Genomic DNA, 19,048 nt, shown 5'->3' with positions numbered 1-19,048 from the left:
TCGACAGTTATTGAATGCGGCTAAATCATGTATACCAGCCTGTTGGCTCTCTACTGAACCACCCACAGTCTTCCAGTGGTTGAGGAGAGTGGAGTAGATTAGTCGGATGGAGAGTCTGCTGAATTCAGATCCTAAGAGCGTGGCACGTTTCCAGAAGACTTGGCAACACTGGTTTATCTTTAAATCATCATCGGCCTAGGATGCCCTGATACGTGATGCCGCGGAGGAGATAGAGGAGATCTGATCTTAGATAGGTTGCTGGGCAGGTGAGGTTGGGGAGTCTGGTCCTTCCCCAACCTCCTCTACCCCTCGTGCTCGTTCCTTTCCCTATTTCCCCTCCTTATCTTTACCCCCTTTTTCTTTTTTTCTTTCTTTCCTCCCCCCATCCTGTTTTTCTTACATAATTTTGATGAATCACCTGTTACGAGTGTGCCTCATATCTTTCTGAGGTGGCTCGGATTCTGTTACTTAATTCATAAATGTTTGAGTATATTACTGTAAATGTTGGATTATTTTTCACTTCTAATCGCTACCAAAGAGCGCTGTTTGTTAAAATTCTGTTTGAAAATTGAATAAAAATTTAATACGAAAAAAAAAATAATTATGAGACCAAAAAGCCCATAGGGGCTCTGATGATGCACCCCAGGCTCGCTAAAAAATTTTTTTAAAGTTAACTTTTAGGAAAATCCAGACCATGAAAATGAATTATTATTATTAGGAACAAGTATATTACAGGATTGTGATGGTAATTACACAATAATGGGGTGTCTTTAATTTATTGAGAACATTTTATTACTAACCTTCTAGGGGGGGAAAAACCCCTTCATTTGTAGCATTGAATTTAATAGTTCGATTTTTTTTTGCCATTCACTGTTGTTCTATAATTTATATACTTTTGGTCAGTACAGTTACGACAAAATGTAATTTATATATTTATGTTTTACCAGTTAATTTTTCAACAAAATGTATTTTTTTTCAAACCACAGGTTTCCATGAAGTAGGCTACATATGAGAAATGACACAGAAGAAATGTATTAGGCTGTGTTCACACATTGCGTTTATATTGCGTTTTGAAACACAATGCAACAGCTGAGAAGAGGAGATTTGCCTAAATAAATTGCTGTTAACATTTGCATTTACATAGTGTTACCATTCAGTTGACATTGTGTTTTGTAAACACAAACGTTAAAGGGGTTTGAACATGAAAGAAAATTCTCAAATTTTAATCCCCTAGTGATGTTTACACACAAAAAAGATAATTTGTATCCCCTTACTTTACAATTTTACTCAGTTTTATTACTGTTTTAGCTCCTATCACTCCCTAGGCTGCTCAGTGTAAAGTTCCAGAGTGTGGGGGCTGGGACTATCTAAGCAGACACATTATGATCCCTGTAGTGCTGTGTGCTGACAATGTGGTTAGATTATCAGGTTACAGGTGTATATACACTTTTATCTGGCTTTTGAACATTCACTAGCATCTGACACATAGAAAAAGAGATGAGACACATCAGAGATGAGAGATGATGAGACCCATTAGATCGCACAACAATCTCAGCTGTACTATCACAGCCATAACATACACTGTCATCTCTGCTGTGCCATCCTCCCCCTCCCTTGGTTAAGGACCTTATCTGCCTGTAGCTCGTAGCTTTACTCGCCTTTGCCGGCAGGAAGTGACAGTGTGTGTGTTTGAGTTCTTCCTGGAATACAAAGGGTGGGGGCCACCGCAGCTGACAGGGAGGAGCTTACCTCACCACAGCGTCAGACAGAATAACAAGATGGCTGCTGACCCTAAACTCCAGGGTCCGGTCTACTGGCAACCAAAATTGTGAACACCAGGTCTGATAGAGACAGGTTGGATTTATATCTGTGAAATTCTGTATTTTTGTTAATAACAGTGAATTAGAGAAGGTGTTATTTTGCTATCCAGAGTACATATAAGAAACTTGTCTTTGTGGGAATACCCCTTCCACATTGCATGTACATAAACACAATGGTGACTTAACATTTTTACATAAACACAATGTTAACGCGATGCAAGTAAGTAAATTTTCTCCTCAACACAGTCTCACATGTGACCGCTGGGCCTCCGTCATAGTGCGACGCTAGCGCACAGGGGGCGGTCCTCGGCCCGAGCGCACATGCGTTTTCAGAGAAACGCATGCCATCGGCTTACCAATCGCATGCGTTTCCCTGAAAACGCATGTGCGTTCGGGCCGAGGACCTCCCCCAGTGTGCTAGCGTTGCGTTATGACGGAGGCCCAGCGGTACGTGTGACTTTGCTGCTCTGTCCTACCATGACTATGGGAATGTGAAAAACAAAGATACAACACAAGCGTCATCCGTGTGCTGTCCGTATTGTGGATCAGTTGCAGGGAAACCCATGCGATTGGTGACCAGACATCAGTGTCTTGTATCGTATTAATGCAATACGCAGAGGGCTGGTCAACAATTGCGTGCATTTCATGTGGCCGAGTTGTGCCCCCTCCCTCCCCACGCACATTTACCAAGGGCCGTGCGCCAGTTTTCTGTCAGACTTTGCACGTTCTTTTATGTGCAAACTGAACATGTATTTAAGAAGTGTCTGCGCCACATTTGTGTCACACACCACCCTTTTGTGTCGCTGGTGCACTATTCTTCACGTAACACAAAGTTTTTCATTGAAAGGGGCGTTCCAGTCTGACCGTGCGCCACATTTACCAGAAGTGTGTCACAAGCCGAATGTTAAAGGTGCACCACAAAAAGTTGGTGCGCTCTGTTGGGTGCCAGATACATTAAGAGCGGGAGTCACAAACCCTGAATCTGGCGCCTTCTGTACACAGCAGTTTGCACTGTTTTTAGTAAATGTGCCCCATTGTTACCTCAACTGGTGTTCGCAGGAAGAGCCTTTGTGTTGAATTTTAAAATGCAATGCAATCGCCACGTGGGGATACGGCTTTTGGGTGGTGGCAAACATGCCGTTTTGTCTGGTTTCCCGCCTGCGATCGGGAACGAGCCGCCGGTGTTATGCATTAAATTAACGCAAAACGCTGACGGCTCGTTCCCGATTGCAGGCATTACCGTAGAAATGCCGCTGCGATCGGGCCGCTGCTCGCCCCGGTGGGTGCGGCTTTGTCTGCGTTTGCAAATGCAGACAAAACGGCACGTGTGGCACCAGCCTGAGGCTGTTGCCACACGCACCGCTTTGTCTGCGTTTGAAAACGCAGACAAAGGCACGCTTACCGGGGCGGGGCGCGGCCCAATCACATTGGTGTTTCTATGGAAACGCCTGCGATCGGGAACAAGCCGCCGGCGTTTTGCATTAAATTAACGCAAAACACCGGCGGCTCGTTCCAGATCGCAGACATTTCCATAGAAACGCCGATGCGATCGGGCCGCAGCCCGCCCCGTTAGGTGCGGCTTTGTCTGCGTTTGCAAACGCAGACAAAGCGGTGCGTGTGGCAACAGCCTGAGCCGCCTTCTCTACACATCTACGGTCATCAGCCCCCAGACAACCCTGAGGGCGCATTCACACGATGCGTTGCGTTTTTTACTTCAGCCTTGATTACATGCTAAGGTTACATTGCGTTTTAGCAGATACAGTGGAAACACAATGTAACCTTAGCATGTAATCAAGGCTGAAGCCAGTGGAATGCATCAAAAACGCAACGCACAACATGATGCAACCCTCACACACTGCACCCTCACACACTGGTGACAGGGGATGGTACAAGCGTCCATTGTTTGCGCTCTGATATTGTAAACTTTTCGTGTTTCATGTGCCTTTTACCCCAAAGAATCATTTATCCCTCATTAAACTGATAAATGTGACCTGTGATTTCTAAAGCACTGAAAAAAGTGCACTTTTTATGAAAAGACTCTAATGGTTGAGTATCCGAGCCCTGTCCGGCATATAACACCATCACACACTGTCACATGGCGGCTGCTCCATATACACAGAATCCAGAGCTATCGCCATGGCGCTCACATATACCGTCAGCGGGGAGACACTTCACACACCTGAGCACAGCAGACCCCGCCCCGCAGAGCACAGCCCGCGCACACCCACGGCTCAGCGCTGGGAAGCAGCAGCATTAGTATGTGACGGCCGGGGCCATGTACAGAGGTGCGGGCTGCACAGCTCCTCAGGTAAGCTCCTGCAGTGCGGCCATGTCCGCGCCTCCACCACATATATGATGCTCTATGTATATGGCAGGACGTGTCCCACCTGACCGCTGCACTCCAGTGCTAATCCCACTAGGTTTTTCAATATGATCCTATAGTTAACCCCTTGCTGAGCAGAGCATTTCTAACGAATTGTCATACTTATTGGCTAAAGAGCCATAACTTCCTTTTGTTGTGCAATACTGTTGAATTTTGGGTGCATTTTTTAGTGACGCATAGGGATAGTTCAAAATAAAAAGTTAAGGGACCATTTTTAAGGTGTTTGACCACCTTACATTAATTCTTTAGTGTGTGACGGTCGTTTTGATATATAATATGTATGGTCTGGGGCGAACAGGGCGACTATGGCGCTTTTTTTTTTTATATAGCGTAGTGTTTTTTATTTTTATTGGGGAATAATTATGTGTGTTTTTAAATATGTATTAATATGGGATGTGTGTTTTGTGTGTTTTAAGTCCTAAAAGACCCCTGGGCGACATTTCCACATTGTTTGTTTATTTTTATTTCCTTTTTCATTTTTATTGCTTCTAGTTTTCACCTGTACCTGGAGTATCTGTAAGAGCCCCAGTCACAAGGGGAAATCACCCTCTGTGGGGGCTGATGATGATTACTGTACTTTTATGTGTGTCGGTAGGCTGCAAATATTCCTGGACAATCAGTTTGGCCATGTACGCTTGTGATTTGTACAGAGAGAGGGGATCTAGATGTTGCCACAACACCTGGCAATGGCTTACCTGCCCAAGAATAATTGGGCACATTTACTTACCCGTCCTGCGCGATCCCCGAAAGTGCATTGTCCAACTGGAATGCACTGTGCAGCGATTCACTAAGATCGTGCGCCTGATATCCTGCATGTGTCGCCTCCCCACTCAGGTCCTCCGGAGTTCACCTTCTTCTTCCTGGTGCATGTAAGTGCTTTATCTTGCGACACAAATTGAATGTTAAATTCCACGCTCAGTCCGAATGAGTTGGATCGTCCGACGGCGCCCCCCCCCTTTTCTGTCGCATGAAAGCCGGCTCCGCTGCACCTAAATCAGGAAAATGTTGGGAAGTCCAGTGGAAATGCATTCTGCGGACCCTTAGTAAATAAGCCCTAATGTGTGGGAGCGACATTAGGCCATTGGTTGAAACAGCAGGTTCAAGCATCTAATGTATTTGGGTAGCATAAGGGTACATTCATACAGCTGTATGCGGCGGGCATACCATTGTGCACTGGAAAAGAGAAATTGGTTTCCCCTCTCCCCTCCATTGAGAACAGAAGCACACGGACGCACACATGGGGAAAGATAGAGCGGAACCGTTGCCACACATGTGTGGCACTGTACCGTCTATGGGCCGCCTATGGGGACGTATATGCAGCAGCAAATTTGCAGCCGCATATACATCTCCCCGGACAGCCATGTGAATGTACCCTTAAGCTGTGTCTCCACGTTAAGATTTTGTATGTCTTAAAATGAAAACCAAGTGGTTTTGGGTCCTAAGGAAAAGGCGCCATATGCTTTAGGGCTACTGTACATTCCAATTGTCTCGCATTTAGGAACCCAAGTCAATGGGGAGGGTCTTGGCTTGAATGCTATGCATTTTAATAAAAAATTTTGTGATCGGTAATAAGCATTGCATGTTTTGCATTGTGAACCTATGCCCATATTCACGCTGCTGGGAGCTACCCAGCGCAAGAATGGTTAATAAAAGCAGAATAACGTGGTAGGTTTCCTTGGAAAACATTTGGAAGGGACACTTTCTCATAGACCCAAGCACCGTGACTGTGTTAATCTTCTTATATTTGTTATCTATGGCCTCCTTCCTCCTTTTTAACTTTTAAAATGATGGTATTGAATCGCTAGGACTCCTGGGGGTGTTACCAGAGTCCTACAGATTCAGACTGTCTCCCCCTCTGCTACATCAGCACTTGCCCTCCCTTTGCTTGATGTAATCTCACTGCAACAAAGGAAGCTTCAGCAGGAAGTGGGAGGGGGAGAGACTAAGGCACTGTGTAACAGCCTGTGAAGTTACAGCACTCTCTGGTAACACCCCCAGGGGCCCTTCAGACTCATTAGCATAATTATAAAAATTGATTTTAGAAAGAAGGAGACCATGAATAACGCATATTGAACTGAGGCAGACAACAAATGTATGATTGATTATATATAGCATATGGGGAGAGTCAGATAGATAGTAGTTATCCAAATAAGCAGGGGGAGAGGCGATGATGTAGTCTGCCTCCAAAACTGTCTGGTTTGAGTCACATTAGAGGGAAGCAGGAAAACATTTTCTTTAAAAAATAAATTCTTCTTCCTTATTATGTGTAAGGAATAGTGACATGTAGCTAGAACAAACAGGAAAAACCTAATCATAGCTTTTCTTTCTTGTGTTCCTCCGGGGAACCTCCTGGCTGATATGACGCTGGTAAATCCTATTTAGAAAAATGAACCAAAAAGTGAAAATTGTAAGAGCAAAATGCTCAAATGGGGCAGGGCACCAATAGTATGGGACTATTTTCAGAAGCAAACAATACCAAGAAAAGAGACATAATGAGCACATATTACTAAAAAAATATAAAGTTTATTGGGTACACTTAAAAATAGAGCATTAAAGGGCACCTACCACCCCAATTCTACCAATAAAGGTAGAAGGGGTGGTAGGTGGATGAATGGGACGTGAGGATAGCCCTTTTTTGGGCTAATCCCCACGTCCCGGGTGTCTCTTAGAAAACTTTAATGCAGGCATATGTAAAAAAAATTTTTATGCGGCTACTGGGGCGTGGGAGGGAGCAATCCTGGTAAGTAAACCACACACAGAGCTGCTTCCATAGAACAGAGGTTTTACATTATAAAGAATACTAGCAATTTGTGCAATACTGTAGCTGGACATGAGGCTACTAGTCGCGGCTACTCCATGCCCCAGTAGCCACGTTACTCCACCTATCATTTAAGATTAAATGGTAGGCGGAGTAAAGAGGCTACTGGGGCGTGGAGTAGCCACAACTGGTAGCCTCATGTCCGGCTACACTACGCCCCAGTAGTCGCATAAAAATTTTTTACATATGCCTGCATTAAGTTTTTCTAAAAGACACCTGGGACGTGAGGATTAGCCCAAAAAAGGGCTATCCTCACGTTCCATTCATCCACCTACCACCCGTTCTACTTTTATAGGTAGAATCGGGGTGGTAGGTTCCCTTTAAACAAACATAGGTGGTTACATGGCAAAACCATACAGGTGCCGAGGAGCGAGCATGCACAATAGGCAAATAATAAATGGTATAAGTGCATAGTGCAGAGCCTGAAGTGCATCACAACATAAACAGATCAAGATCAGTAAATAGAGTGCACAGAATAAAATAACGAAGTATACCTGAAGGTAGGACATAATGAGGCGCATGGAGGGGAGCGCTACCCAGCACCTCCCCGATACATGTTTCGTCCCCACAGGACTTTGTCAAGGGTATGACGCTGGACATGCAGAGAATCGCCTGAATGCTGGGCCATACAGTTGCCAAGGCAAAGTTGATGGGCATAACAGGTATCATGTTCAGGTACCATTTTTTTAGGATGGGGTCACTGGGAATCATATGGTTAACTCATCTACAGTAATGTCTAACATGAAGCCGTGCTTCTCCATGCCTGATGTCCAACTGGTCGAGAGACTCCGCCTGGAGGTATATTATGAAGCAGTTTCAGCACTTTGTAGTACCACAAAGTAGATGTATATTATATTCTCCCCCCAAAAATCACAAAACATATGTAGAAATATTTTCATGTGGATATAGCCCGAGGCCCCATGAACATAACTATTTCAGAGCCATTCCATACCGTCGTATTTTTGGCTGGCACACAGCCCCATACACTTTAAAGAGAACCCGTCATGCAAAGTAACCCCCCCTAAACTAAATATATTTTCATAAACTGCCATTAGAAAGCATTGCCTCTATCCCTTCATTGTCCCTCTACATGCCTGTAAACCTAAGCAATGAGGTCCTAAAGCTGTATGCAAATGACCTGTGAAATGTCCAATGAGTCATTAACATATTCAAGCTGCCCAGCTTATTCATGAGTGGGAGGCACAGCCACACCCCCAGTGCTTGACTGACAGCTGCTCCATGTAATGGCTGCTCCATGTGCTTGCTGGTGGCCACGCCCCCTGCAGCCTGTGTGTGTATAGGAGAGATACAACAACTCCAGGCAGCCATGTTATAGAAGAACATGTCAGGTACATGTGTAGCCGATGTCTGTCTCACAAATGTGTATGGGAGGAGAGCATGTCAGCAGATAAAGCACAGACACTAGCAATGCTTTACTATACATTACACACAGACTTGAGCAGGGGGAGGAGAGGGGAGGGGTAACAGGGGTGACATCACTGCCTCTGACCATGTGACCAGCCTCATTTACATAATAAAGAAAATATTATTTTAGAATGATTTATGTATGAATTGACTAGATAAAGGCTGGAGTGGGATCCTTGTGAGCTGCTCCAACAGGTATTGGTGACAGCACTAGTGACAGAGACCTGATGACAGGTGTCCTTTAACAGAAATCTACCACCAGGATCATGGATCTTAAACCAAGCACACTGACATACTGGTGTGTGCTCCCACTGGAAGGATCTGCTCTTCTTTTAGTTTGCTATGCCCTGGTTTTTACAAAATAAAGGCTTTTAAAAAATGCCATATGAGTCTAAGGGGCTCCAGGCTCCATAGGTGCCACAAGGCCTCTGGGGTTGTTACCAGAGCATCTCTGTGCTGTAGCTTAACATGCTGTTAAAGGACACCTGTCATCAGGTCTCTGCCACTAGTCCTGTCACCTCTACCTGTTGGAGCAGCTCACAAGGATCCCATCCCAGCCTTTATCTAGTTATTTCATACATTAATCATTATAAAATCATCTATTTTTTTATCATGTAAATGAAGCTGGTCACATGGTCAGAGGCAGTGATGTCACCCCTGTTACCCCTCCCCTCTCCTCCCCCTGCTCATGTCTGTGTGTAATGTATAGGAAAGTATTGCTAGTGTGTGCTGCATCTGCTGACATGCTGCATCCTCCTAATATACAGGTGAGAGACACAGACATCAGCTACACATGAATCTGACATGTACTGCTGTAACATGGCTGCCTGGAGCTGCTGTATCTCTCCAAACACACACACACATGCGCACACACAGGCTGCAGGGGGTGTGGCCACCAGCACCAGGAAGCACATCATTATACAGGCTGTCAGTCATGCACTGGGGGTGTGGCTGTGCCTCCCACTCATGAATAGAGTGGACAGCTTGAATATGCTAATGCTTCATTGGACATTTCACAGGTCATTTGCATACAGCTTTAGGACCTCATTGCTTAGGTTTACATGCATGTAGAGGGACAATGTAGGGATAGAGGCAATGCTCTCTAATGGCTGTTTATGAAAATATATTTAGTTTAGGGGGGTTATTTTGCATGACGGGTTCTCTTTAAACAGTCTCTCTCCCTCTATCCAAAATTCCAAGCAAAACAAAAAAGGAGGGAAATCTGGTATGTAACCCTGCAACTATGCAGGAAAATGCGGCTCTGAAGGCTCAATACATTCCCATATAACACCAAACATCCTTGTCAAGAAGAAATATCATATCACATTCTATCCCCAAATACAAATCGGGTATGTAAAGTCAAAGAAACATCTGCAATTAGAATATGCAAATAGTAATGGTTAAAAATGTATTTAAACCACAGGTGGTGGCACACAGAAGAGGAGTTATCCCATTTAGAAGTGCGTCGGTAAAGATACCGTATCCTCGAGTATAAGCCAAGTTTTTCAGCACAAAAATGTTCTGAAAAACCCTAACTCTGCTTATACTCGCCGTTCCACAAGGATGTGGATTTAAAATGGTGCTGAGCATGGCAAGTCCTGGGCTGTATTGGACCGTAGGAGGAAGCCTTGAGTCCTGTCTGGAAAACTGTGTTGGGGTGAAGGCCTTGGTGCCCACAGAAAGGGCTCTGAGTGCCCTGGCACTTCTGGCACGCTGCCATGTTGGGTGAGGGAGGTGACATCATGTGAGGGTTGTGATGTGGAAGAGGGGCTGGGAGGTGACGGGGTGAACATAATTAGCAGTCTGGAGCAGAGGACCTCTTTTTCCTGCTCTCTGTGCAGCTAATTAGAAGTTTCTTTTCTAGGTGATCCCGGCGTGTCAAGGCTATCGGAGGACAGGGCCGGGATCAAGAGGAGCAGCGGTGAGTATTTCTAGGTTTTTTTTTTTTCAAATGGTTGATTTCCTTTAAGTTATGAAGTCCATTTGCAACTTGAAAAGTCACAGATTGTTCACAACTGGCTCGAACCTTTTTCCAACTCCGGAACTTTATAAATAGACCACTGTGTCAGCTAGATTAAGATGCGCAACTATGTGTAAGTGGAGTACATTGTTAAAAGAACAAATGCCACAATATTGCGACCAACTTAATGCCTAAAACCTTGCACAGTTACTAGGATAAATGTCCACGTTGTATCTACTTGCTAGCTAGTTTACAGACTTAAATGGGCTCATGTGACCTGTGACATCCAATGAGGAAGAGGGTGGGGGAATTAACCACACATCCAGTGTACCAGTTGTCATTATAGCAGTAGGTAAATACCAAGAACATGCTGACTGGATGTGAAACTGACCTCCAGAAACACCTTAGCCAAATGAGAAGTGACTCGTAACCTAAAACCATGTGCACATATCCTTTAACACTGGAAACTCCGATAAGTTGCTTCATGGCACATAACAGTTGTGATGACAGTAATGTATATTATGCCTATGTAATGTAATATGGATCTATACTGCACAATATGTGTGTGCTTTAATGTTGCAAATTTTTGTGTCCATTTCACATACAAGTGAAAAAGATCCAGCTCACCTCTTGAAATTTTACAGTGTTAGGGCTTATTTAGACAGGGGTGTCCGCTGTGGTCGTGTGATGTCCATATTCAGTTCATATTGTATTTGCATCCCTCTACTTTTTGCCCTGCCAGTTGATTGCGTAGTAACATTTGAGAAAAAACTTGTCTTTTTTTTTTTTTTTTCCATTGACTCCTAAAGAGGTCCATGGTCTGCATGTGAGAAAAAATATGCATGCTGCAATTTTTTTTTTCGTTGTCTGCACATCTGTAAAAAAAAATAAAAATTGTGTGAACAGCCCCATAGAAATCTATGGGTCAGCATGCCAACCTCAAAATAGGATTGCATACAGACTTCAAAAACGCCGTTCTGAATCAACCCTAAATGACGATACTGACCCTCCATTTATGGAAAAGACAAGTTATAATTATGCTTGGACTCCATCACAAAAATGGCTGCTCTATGTGCTCCTGTTTCCAAGGCTGATGAGCTGCATAATCTGTGTGCGCTGTATAAATAAATGTATTATTATTATTATAGCTGTACACTGCTATGGTACCCGTAAAGAGAACAGAGCACAGCATTTGGCCATCTCCAGCTGCCCCATTAAGAGGAATAAAATGGCACAAATGCACAACTGTCCCTTCTTTCAAACAGGTGTAAATAGGACCCCCGTTCTCATAACTGATGGGATACTGAGACCTGCAAATCTGCCCTTTCTATAGGATACCATTGTGTTAAAAGCAGAAGTTTATTGGCTGTAAAAACTTAAGTTATTGTGCAAAGGCAGTAACAAATTCCCCTTGTAATATTTACTAATACTAACATAAAAACAATAAAAAGGATACCCTCTCCTGTTAGTTTAGGGGCGAAAATACTTGTGACCCTAAAGAGTCCCATGACTGCTGTTTTACCTACACACTAATACAACACAATGGGGTTTGGATACATAAAATAAAACTCTTAGTGGAAAAGTTGGAAGGGGCTGTATGTAAATGGACACCATGGCTGCTGTACATGTAAGCTGAGTGCATCCAGTTTTTCAGGTGTGTGGGTGTTTAGAAATGTGTGAGATATGTGAAACTTGAGCTTTGTATTGTTGAATGTGCAAATGTCCATTTGTATAGAGCCAAATAGTGGAAATAAACTTGTTGTTGAGTGGTGATGGCGCTGCAGTACTAATGGAGCTGACTATGATGGGAATGTGATTGTTGTCCAGCTGTGGGTGAGGATCCTTGGCTGCATCTTGGGAGATAAAAGAACACAAGTGTTTCAGAAATCTACCATCAAAATCAAGTATGATGAACCAGGGACACTTTCTCATAGATCCAGACAGGGTGACTGTAATAATCTTCTTGTATATGCAACATCCCCCACCAGGGCCTAGCCTTTTCTTGGGGCCTGGAGGCAGCCATGGCCCAGAATACCAGAGTGTCTGGCGATTCTGGCCTAGGACGCGCTGATGTCACGGTGCCTGGTATGGGGACCGGAGGGCTGACCTACAGGTGGTATGTGCAAGAAATATGGAGGGAGAAGCTGATGTACTGGTTTCTCCCTGAGGCAACCCCGAGTGTCTGTAAGATGGGACCCTGGGTAATGGATGGGGATGCCTGTGGTGGTAACAGCCTTTCAGACGGAGGCCATGTTGTGCAAATCAACTCTCGGTTCTTTATTGAACCACAGGTAGCAGGCAACGGGCCTAAACGGTCAAACAGCAGATCTGGATTCTGGTACTGGAGTGGTCTTGGAGAGGGGTCCTCAGGAATAAAGCACCAGCCTGGTAGTAGATGCAGGCTGGAATAATGGAGATTGAGCTGTGTCCAAACTGTGGAAGCTGCAGCTCTGGATTGGAGTCTCCTGACTCAGTTCCTCATATTGGGTTATGTGGCAGCACTTAAGGTGTACTCCACTCTATTTCTCTTCACTCTGTCTATGTGGTCTGGACTGCCAACAGACTCTGAAGGACAGACTCCTGAAAAGGAGCATGAGGTCTGGAACATGTGCTGCCACTGAACAGGGGTCTTATAACTCCCCCTGGTCAGGTGGTAGCACCTCTCCAACCACACTCCAGTTGACAATACAGGCACATAATTGGATAACATCTTACACCCACTTGACTATTGCCTTTCCAGGCAGAATCTACAGCTGCAATTACACTACATCTCCCTTCATTGGGTGAGTCGCCTTGTGTGAGTTGCGCAGGCTCCCTAGATGGATCCTGACAGGTAGAGGGCCCTATTCACAACTACCCCCTTGCCTACAAGTTGGAAGGGGTGATGCATATGTGTTATCCATGGCCTCCTAATTTCTAAAATAAATGTTTGAATTACGCTAATGAGCCAGAAGGGCTATGGGGGGTGTTACCAGAGCCCCTCCTTGCTGTAGCTTTACACGATCTTCCCTTCCCTCTGCTTCCTTAGCAGTTCCCCCTTCCTCTGCCTGCTGTGTAACATTTTATAATAGCAAAGAGGTGCTCTAGTAACACTCCAAGTGTCCTTCTGGCTCTTTAGCATAAGTTTTAAAGTTGATTTTAAAGGTAAGGATGTAGATTTCCTTTAAACGCAGTGTATTCAGCCTAGACGGCCCTCTTTTCGTTCTCCGCTTGCATATATCCTTGAGTTGTAAAAATATATAACTACAGTTAAAGTACGAAGGCATGGGATGTGTTGGTTATCAATAAAATTTTTATTACCTTCTATTTTGGAAATCCCAAACGAAAAAGTTCTTTTTTTTTTTTTTTTCCTCCTTACCTTGGAGAATTTGGGAACTATTTGTTAAATACGTAGCCTACATTTTCTACAGAGAAGTTATCTGCTCACATTAATGTATGATGTACAAAAACGCTGTGTGACAAATCTGCACATAATACACAAAGTTTCTGGGATCATCTCATACACACATTGCAGAAAATATCTGTAGCGGAATTACATTTCCGCTGTGGATTTCTGATCTGCAGTAAATAAGTAACATGTCACGTACTGCTGTGGATTATGTCCTATTCAATGCAAAAATTGGGTTCTACAACCACCACCACCACCACCTGCCTCGGCTAAATCATGGATATAGTGATGGATGGTGGCTGATACATGATTGTCCAGATTATCCAATTACAATGTGTAGGTGCCTACATATAATACATTACATCTGTAGGAGTTTTCTAGCAGGGATGTATTAGGTGCAGAGTGGGTTTATAAATTAAGTAAAATAAGTTCACATTTGCCTTGTTCCTTCCTGTCACTTACCAGGTCCTCTTCAGGTCTCCACATTTTGACCACACAGGAACTGTGCACTCGGCAAACCTGTGACTGCAGGGTTTTTTGTATTGCGATGGGACCAGAAAGTAGGAACTGTCAGGGAACATATTAGTATAGTACTCCCCATTTGTAATTGTGGTGATACTGCAGTATGAGTGTGTCGGGAAGCTTAGGTATACTTTCTGACATTTGAATAAAGCTTCCTGGAAAGCAAATCCGTAAAACTGGTTTGTTAACGAGTTGATCAAACATTGTCCTCTAATTGCCTGCAGTTTTCTTATCTCCAGCTTTTTTTTTGTTTAGATTTCTCCCCTGTGCATTCATCCTGGCCTTAACTACAGCGTTTAGATGCACGTAAGTATACATACTACATGTCTGCCTTTCACAATGCTTGTAAATCTAATTATATAGACCTATTTTGTTGGGGGGCAAAGTGTCAGCATTTCCAGGTCCTGCAAAATACGTCTTGAGCATTTCAATTATTTTCCTCTTTTACACCACCTACAAGCCAAATTGGCGTGAAGGGGCATGGCCAGCGGCAAAGTGGACCAGCACAGGGCAATTCTTGCACCGCTCACTCGCCATAGCCTGCGACCATGGAAGCTGAACGGTTGCTGGTTAGTAGTACAAATCTAAGTATACACTGCGCAGCCCAGTGCCAAAGGGGTAGGGTTTTATCATATGATAATTGCGTGTATTACAAAGCCAAGAGATCGATTGAGAAATAACCAGATGGTTTGTGAGAACTTAAAAATTAGTCCTTTAATTTATTACAAGCTATTGTGACTTCTGAACAGCTTCGGGCACTCCATATACTACTGCACTATAATTAATCTACACAAGGCAGGGATTGGGAACCTTTTTGGCTGAGAGAGCCTTGAATGCCACATATTTTAAAGTGTAATTCCGTGGGAGCAATACAATTTGAATATGCCCCCTGTAGATAGGTAGCCACAGCAAAAAAAAAAATTAATACTTTCCTACCTATGCTCCATGCAGCTGGTACCTTGTCACTCCCTTGCTGTTCTCTATGACCCAGATGAAGCCATCATTGCTTAGACAAACGCGTCTGGGTCCTAGAGAGGGATGAACGCTGGCATTGGGAGTCCACTCCTCTCTATGACCCAGGCGCCAGAGCCTAAGTAATGATGCCGGCAGCAACAGCACACTACACCAATCACTATTTATTAGATTTGTCTGTGAGCCATGAGGTATGTTTATAAGAGTCTATGGCCATCGCCCCAGCACAGAGTTCACATACAGAACTCGCAGCATCTTACTGCAGTCCCAGGCAACTTAGAAGATGCTGCTTTCAAGCTATTTTAAAGTGACGCATCTTTGGCTGTCATACTGCAGGAAGCATGAGAAGTTGTGGACAGGGCCGGATTATCTTTGGAGCCCCTCCTGCTTATATATGCTTTATAAAGCACACACATATTTCGCTACACAGAGATTGCCAAATCTTGTTCCACGATCCTTCCGGTAGAAGGGGACCTTAGAGAGAAGCTACAAGGCTGAATTTTCCCACCTTTCAATTGTATTGGAAACCTCAGGACGCTGATATGATTGAAAGTTGTGGAAGAACGGGGAGCAATAAGTTACAGAAAGCCTCACAAGTCATTATAATGATTTTGTTATAATCAAATCTGTCTTTAGGAAGTAAAAAAAAAAATCTTGTTTTATCTTTTCCTACATCTGTTCCCAGACCATGTATCTGTTACAGAAACGTCCCCATTCTGACATACAAAACTGCTTTTTATTTGTGCACATTTGTAGAGATATGGGGGTTGTTTTGGAGGCTTCATTAGAGGTTTGTCGTATTAAAAAATAGTAATTGTGGCATAGAGCGTGTGATCCATTGTGCATCATTGGTGTCGGCCATCTGACCTGGCACTGCTGACATTTTAGTTCGTTTTGCTCTTATGATTCCACAGACCTTGAAATAAACAATGCAGATAGAATAAAAGCCATACAGATTATATTCTGAAGCAAAGACTTAGTGGGGAATAGGCGATAGCTAAAATTAGTTGATACAACCACTTTAAAAACATGAATACTGAGAAAGGGGTACCCAGCAATATGGAGAATGGGGATCCTGTCCTGACTGATGGGTGGAGCAGCTGGACATTGCGTCTTGCTAGTCCATACAATGAACGCTCATCTGCCTTGTGCACTCCCATTCACTGTCTATGTGAGTGCAGGAGATACCTGAGTGCTTTGCTCAGCAGTTTTCAACATTTCCTTACAATTTAATGGAGAAGCAGGGTGCATGCTTATCCAGCCACTCCACCCATTACTGAGAACAGGAACCCCATTGTCCAGATTGCTATAGCATGCTTTCTGCTGATCCATTTAGTTGCAAGGGAGTGCGGCGTGGGAAACTGCCGATCACAGCGCACAGGTGTCACTGCCACTACCAATAGACAATCAGTGGGTGTGCCCTAACTAGTTGAGTGCTGTTCTTAGCACTTTGACACTTTCTTGCAATTGAATGGAGCAGCAAGAGGCTTCATCCTGCAGCTCCATCACTTGGTGAGAGTGGGATCTCCGCTCTTTGGATTTCTTGGAGTCCCGTTCTTGTGATCGTGGGGGGTGTCCAGCAACCAGACCCCACTAATCAGCTTGTTCTCATAATTTAAATAATTGCCACAACCCCTTTTAAAGAGTGAATTGTTTTCCATTACTTTTTTTTTCTTGCCTTTGATCTATTATTTTTTTTGGCAGGAGGAAGGACACCCCCACACGTTTCCATTATGTATGATAACCTAACTTTCATTGACGCTGCTGTGGCAGACAACACATCTGGCCTGGACACTATGGATGGACATGAATTGCTCCTCGCAGACTTGCAGAGTCTTGAACCCAGCTGTATACTCCTCTTCATAATGACTGGAAAAGTCCTGCTGAACATATTAATATTTGGGGCAAGATGCAGGAATGTGGGTGCCAGCCTAATGGCATGTTGCTGCCTCTCTCTCGCAGTCGTTGACTTACTGCTCTTATGTGCCATCTCGACTATTCACTACTTCCAGGATTTTACCATTTTGGGATTCAGGGTCACCAGTCACCACATTTGCCTGTTTACACAGATTACATCTCATACCTACGGTATTCTACATCTGCCATTTTTTTTGGCATCTGGACTGGATTACTATTTGACTATTGTGAAGTCTATCCATATCTCATATGGTTGGTCAGCGTTGCTTTATACAGCTTGTGTTGTTCTTTTATGGGCTGGGGCTTTTGCTTATGTTCTCCTGTCTCCTGCTGAACTTCCAGAGGTGGACCCTGAACAGTCTTCATATCTGTGCAGTTTTTACATTAGCAGCCAAGCATTTTACTTGTCCCTTTGTTTAGTCGGCAGCATTGTCTTTGGGCTTGTGCTCTGCTGTTCTGAAATGGCGGCTTTCTTAAAGTCACTGAAAGTGATTTCCTTTGCAGAGAACACCGTAGTCCTATTTTCCCTCACACCAGGAGATAAAGGGCCTATCCAAGGAGGTAAGCATCTCGTGGCTGCTCTTCTGTTCACCTTTTTGGGCTCTTGGGTCCCATTTGTTGTTCTTCAAGTAATCATATTAGTTCTGAGTGCACCTATTCCAGCATATATGGACATGAATGTGCCCTGGTTATATTTTATGAACAGTTTCCTATTAGGAGTGTCTTTAGGACTAAAATATCCAGACTTCCAGGTGTCAGAGAAGACTTTGTCAAGGGACCCATTTGTTGCCTGGAAATACTGTGTTCTGCCATTTATGTATTCTGAACAGATCATGGACACATCTCTCCTGAAAGAGCCACTGTCTCCAGTTAGGATTGTTTAATTGATCTGTCATACGCTAAACTGCTCAGGTTATCTAGAATAAAGAACCTATTTATAACATAAAATACATGCGCATTTCTGTACATTCAACCACTATGTATGTACAACAGTGGAAGAGTCACATTCAGCTGTTTTTATGTAGACATGAATAGTTGCCGTGTAAAGTAACCCGTATTTATTTTTCCTAATGTGATTATTGCAAGTCCAGAAAGGACACATCTGTATAATTGGAATATTGGATCCTGGATCTACATACACGAAGCCTTACCATAAAGATTGCTGCAGGAGAAGCTGAGAATCCACATTTTCTACTGTAATGACTATATTTGGCAGCTGATATTCGACGCATAATTTCATTCAGAAAGTTGATTTTCAGAAGTTGATTTTGTATCCAGTCTAGTAAATTAGCAGTATCTGCTGCTGCTCTGGATCAATTGGCCCACATTTTTTTTCTCCATTTGCAGAGTGTGAATAAAAGCCTCTGTGTGCCTCGATATATAGGCAAACACAATTATTAGGGGGTAACCTATTTAAAGGTCTATTATCTACCAAACTCCTTACCCTCTGCTAGTAATATGCTGACAGTGTTCAGGGAGCTTTGTAGGAGAACTGATACCGGCGGATAACTTATTAGATGGTGGGGACCATGTTGTCTAAATGAGTTCTATAGGGGAGGTAAGTAATTTAAGGAGGTTTTCCCCACAAACACAAGTTAGGCCCTATCCACAGGGTAGTGTGGATAGTGTTGAGACCCCCCCAGATCACGAAAATGAGGGTCCCACATACCTCTGTCGGACCCCTTGTCACTCCGTCAGAGTAATGGAGCAGACTGTCGCGCATGAACGTTCTGCTAAGTTAATCTCTATGGAGCTGACGGAGATCGGTCATGGGCGACCATCTGCTCCATGACAGATCGACGAGGGACCCCACATTTTCGTTATTGTGCGAGTCTCATCACTG

The 19,048-nt window shown here is 43.8% G+C and overlaps 1 protein-coding gene across 3 annotated transcripts; it reads left to right on the top strand.

Moving 5' to 3' along the window:
• Nucleotides 1-1,766: 1,766 nt before the first annotated feature.
• Nucleotides 1,767-18,522, top strand: GPR160 (G protein-coupled receptor 160). Of its 3 annotated transcripts, XM_072142840.1 has the most exons (4): nucleotides 3,922-4,128; nucleotides 10,311-10,367; nucleotides 14,572-14,622; nucleotides 16,993-18,522. In XM_072142840.1, exon 4 carries the CDS (start codon nucleotides 17,022-17,024, stop codon nucleotides 18,087-18,089), a length of 1,068 nt encoding a protein of 355 aa, XP_071998941.1. In that variant the 5' UTR covers nucleotides 3,922-4,128; nucleotides 10,311-10,367; nucleotides 14,572-14,622; nucleotides 16,993-17,021; the 3' UTR covers nucleotides 18,090-18,522. The 3 variants fall into 3 exon arrangements, with proteins under 3 accessions (XP_071998942.1, XP_071998941.1, XP_071998940.1); XM_072142841.1 differs by lacking the exons at nucleotides 3,922-4,128; nucleotides 10,311-10,367 and adding an exon at nucleotides 1,767-1,854; XM_072142839.1 differs by lacking the exon at nucleotides 10,311-10,367 and having other exon boundaries at nucleotides 3,923-4,128.
• The last annotated feature ends 526 nt before the right edge of the window (nucleotides 18,523-19,048 follow it).

The sequence above is a fragment of the Engystomops pustulosus genome, chromosome 3 (assembly GCF_040894005.1).
Source record: "Engystomops pustulosus chromosome 3, aEngPut4.maternal, whole genome shotgun sequence".
Classification (NCBI taxonomy): domain Eukaryota; kingdom Metazoa; phylum Chordata; class Amphibia; order Anura; family Leptodactylidae; genus Engystomops; species Engystomops pustulosus.
This window is presented reverse-complemented; position numbering and strand designations above follow the sequence as displayed.

Excerpts from the sequence above, each read along its gene's own strand:
- GPR160 (XM_072142841.1), top strand. The coding sequence starts at position 17,022 with ATGTATGATAACCTAACTTTCATTGACGCTGCTGTGGCAGACAACACA.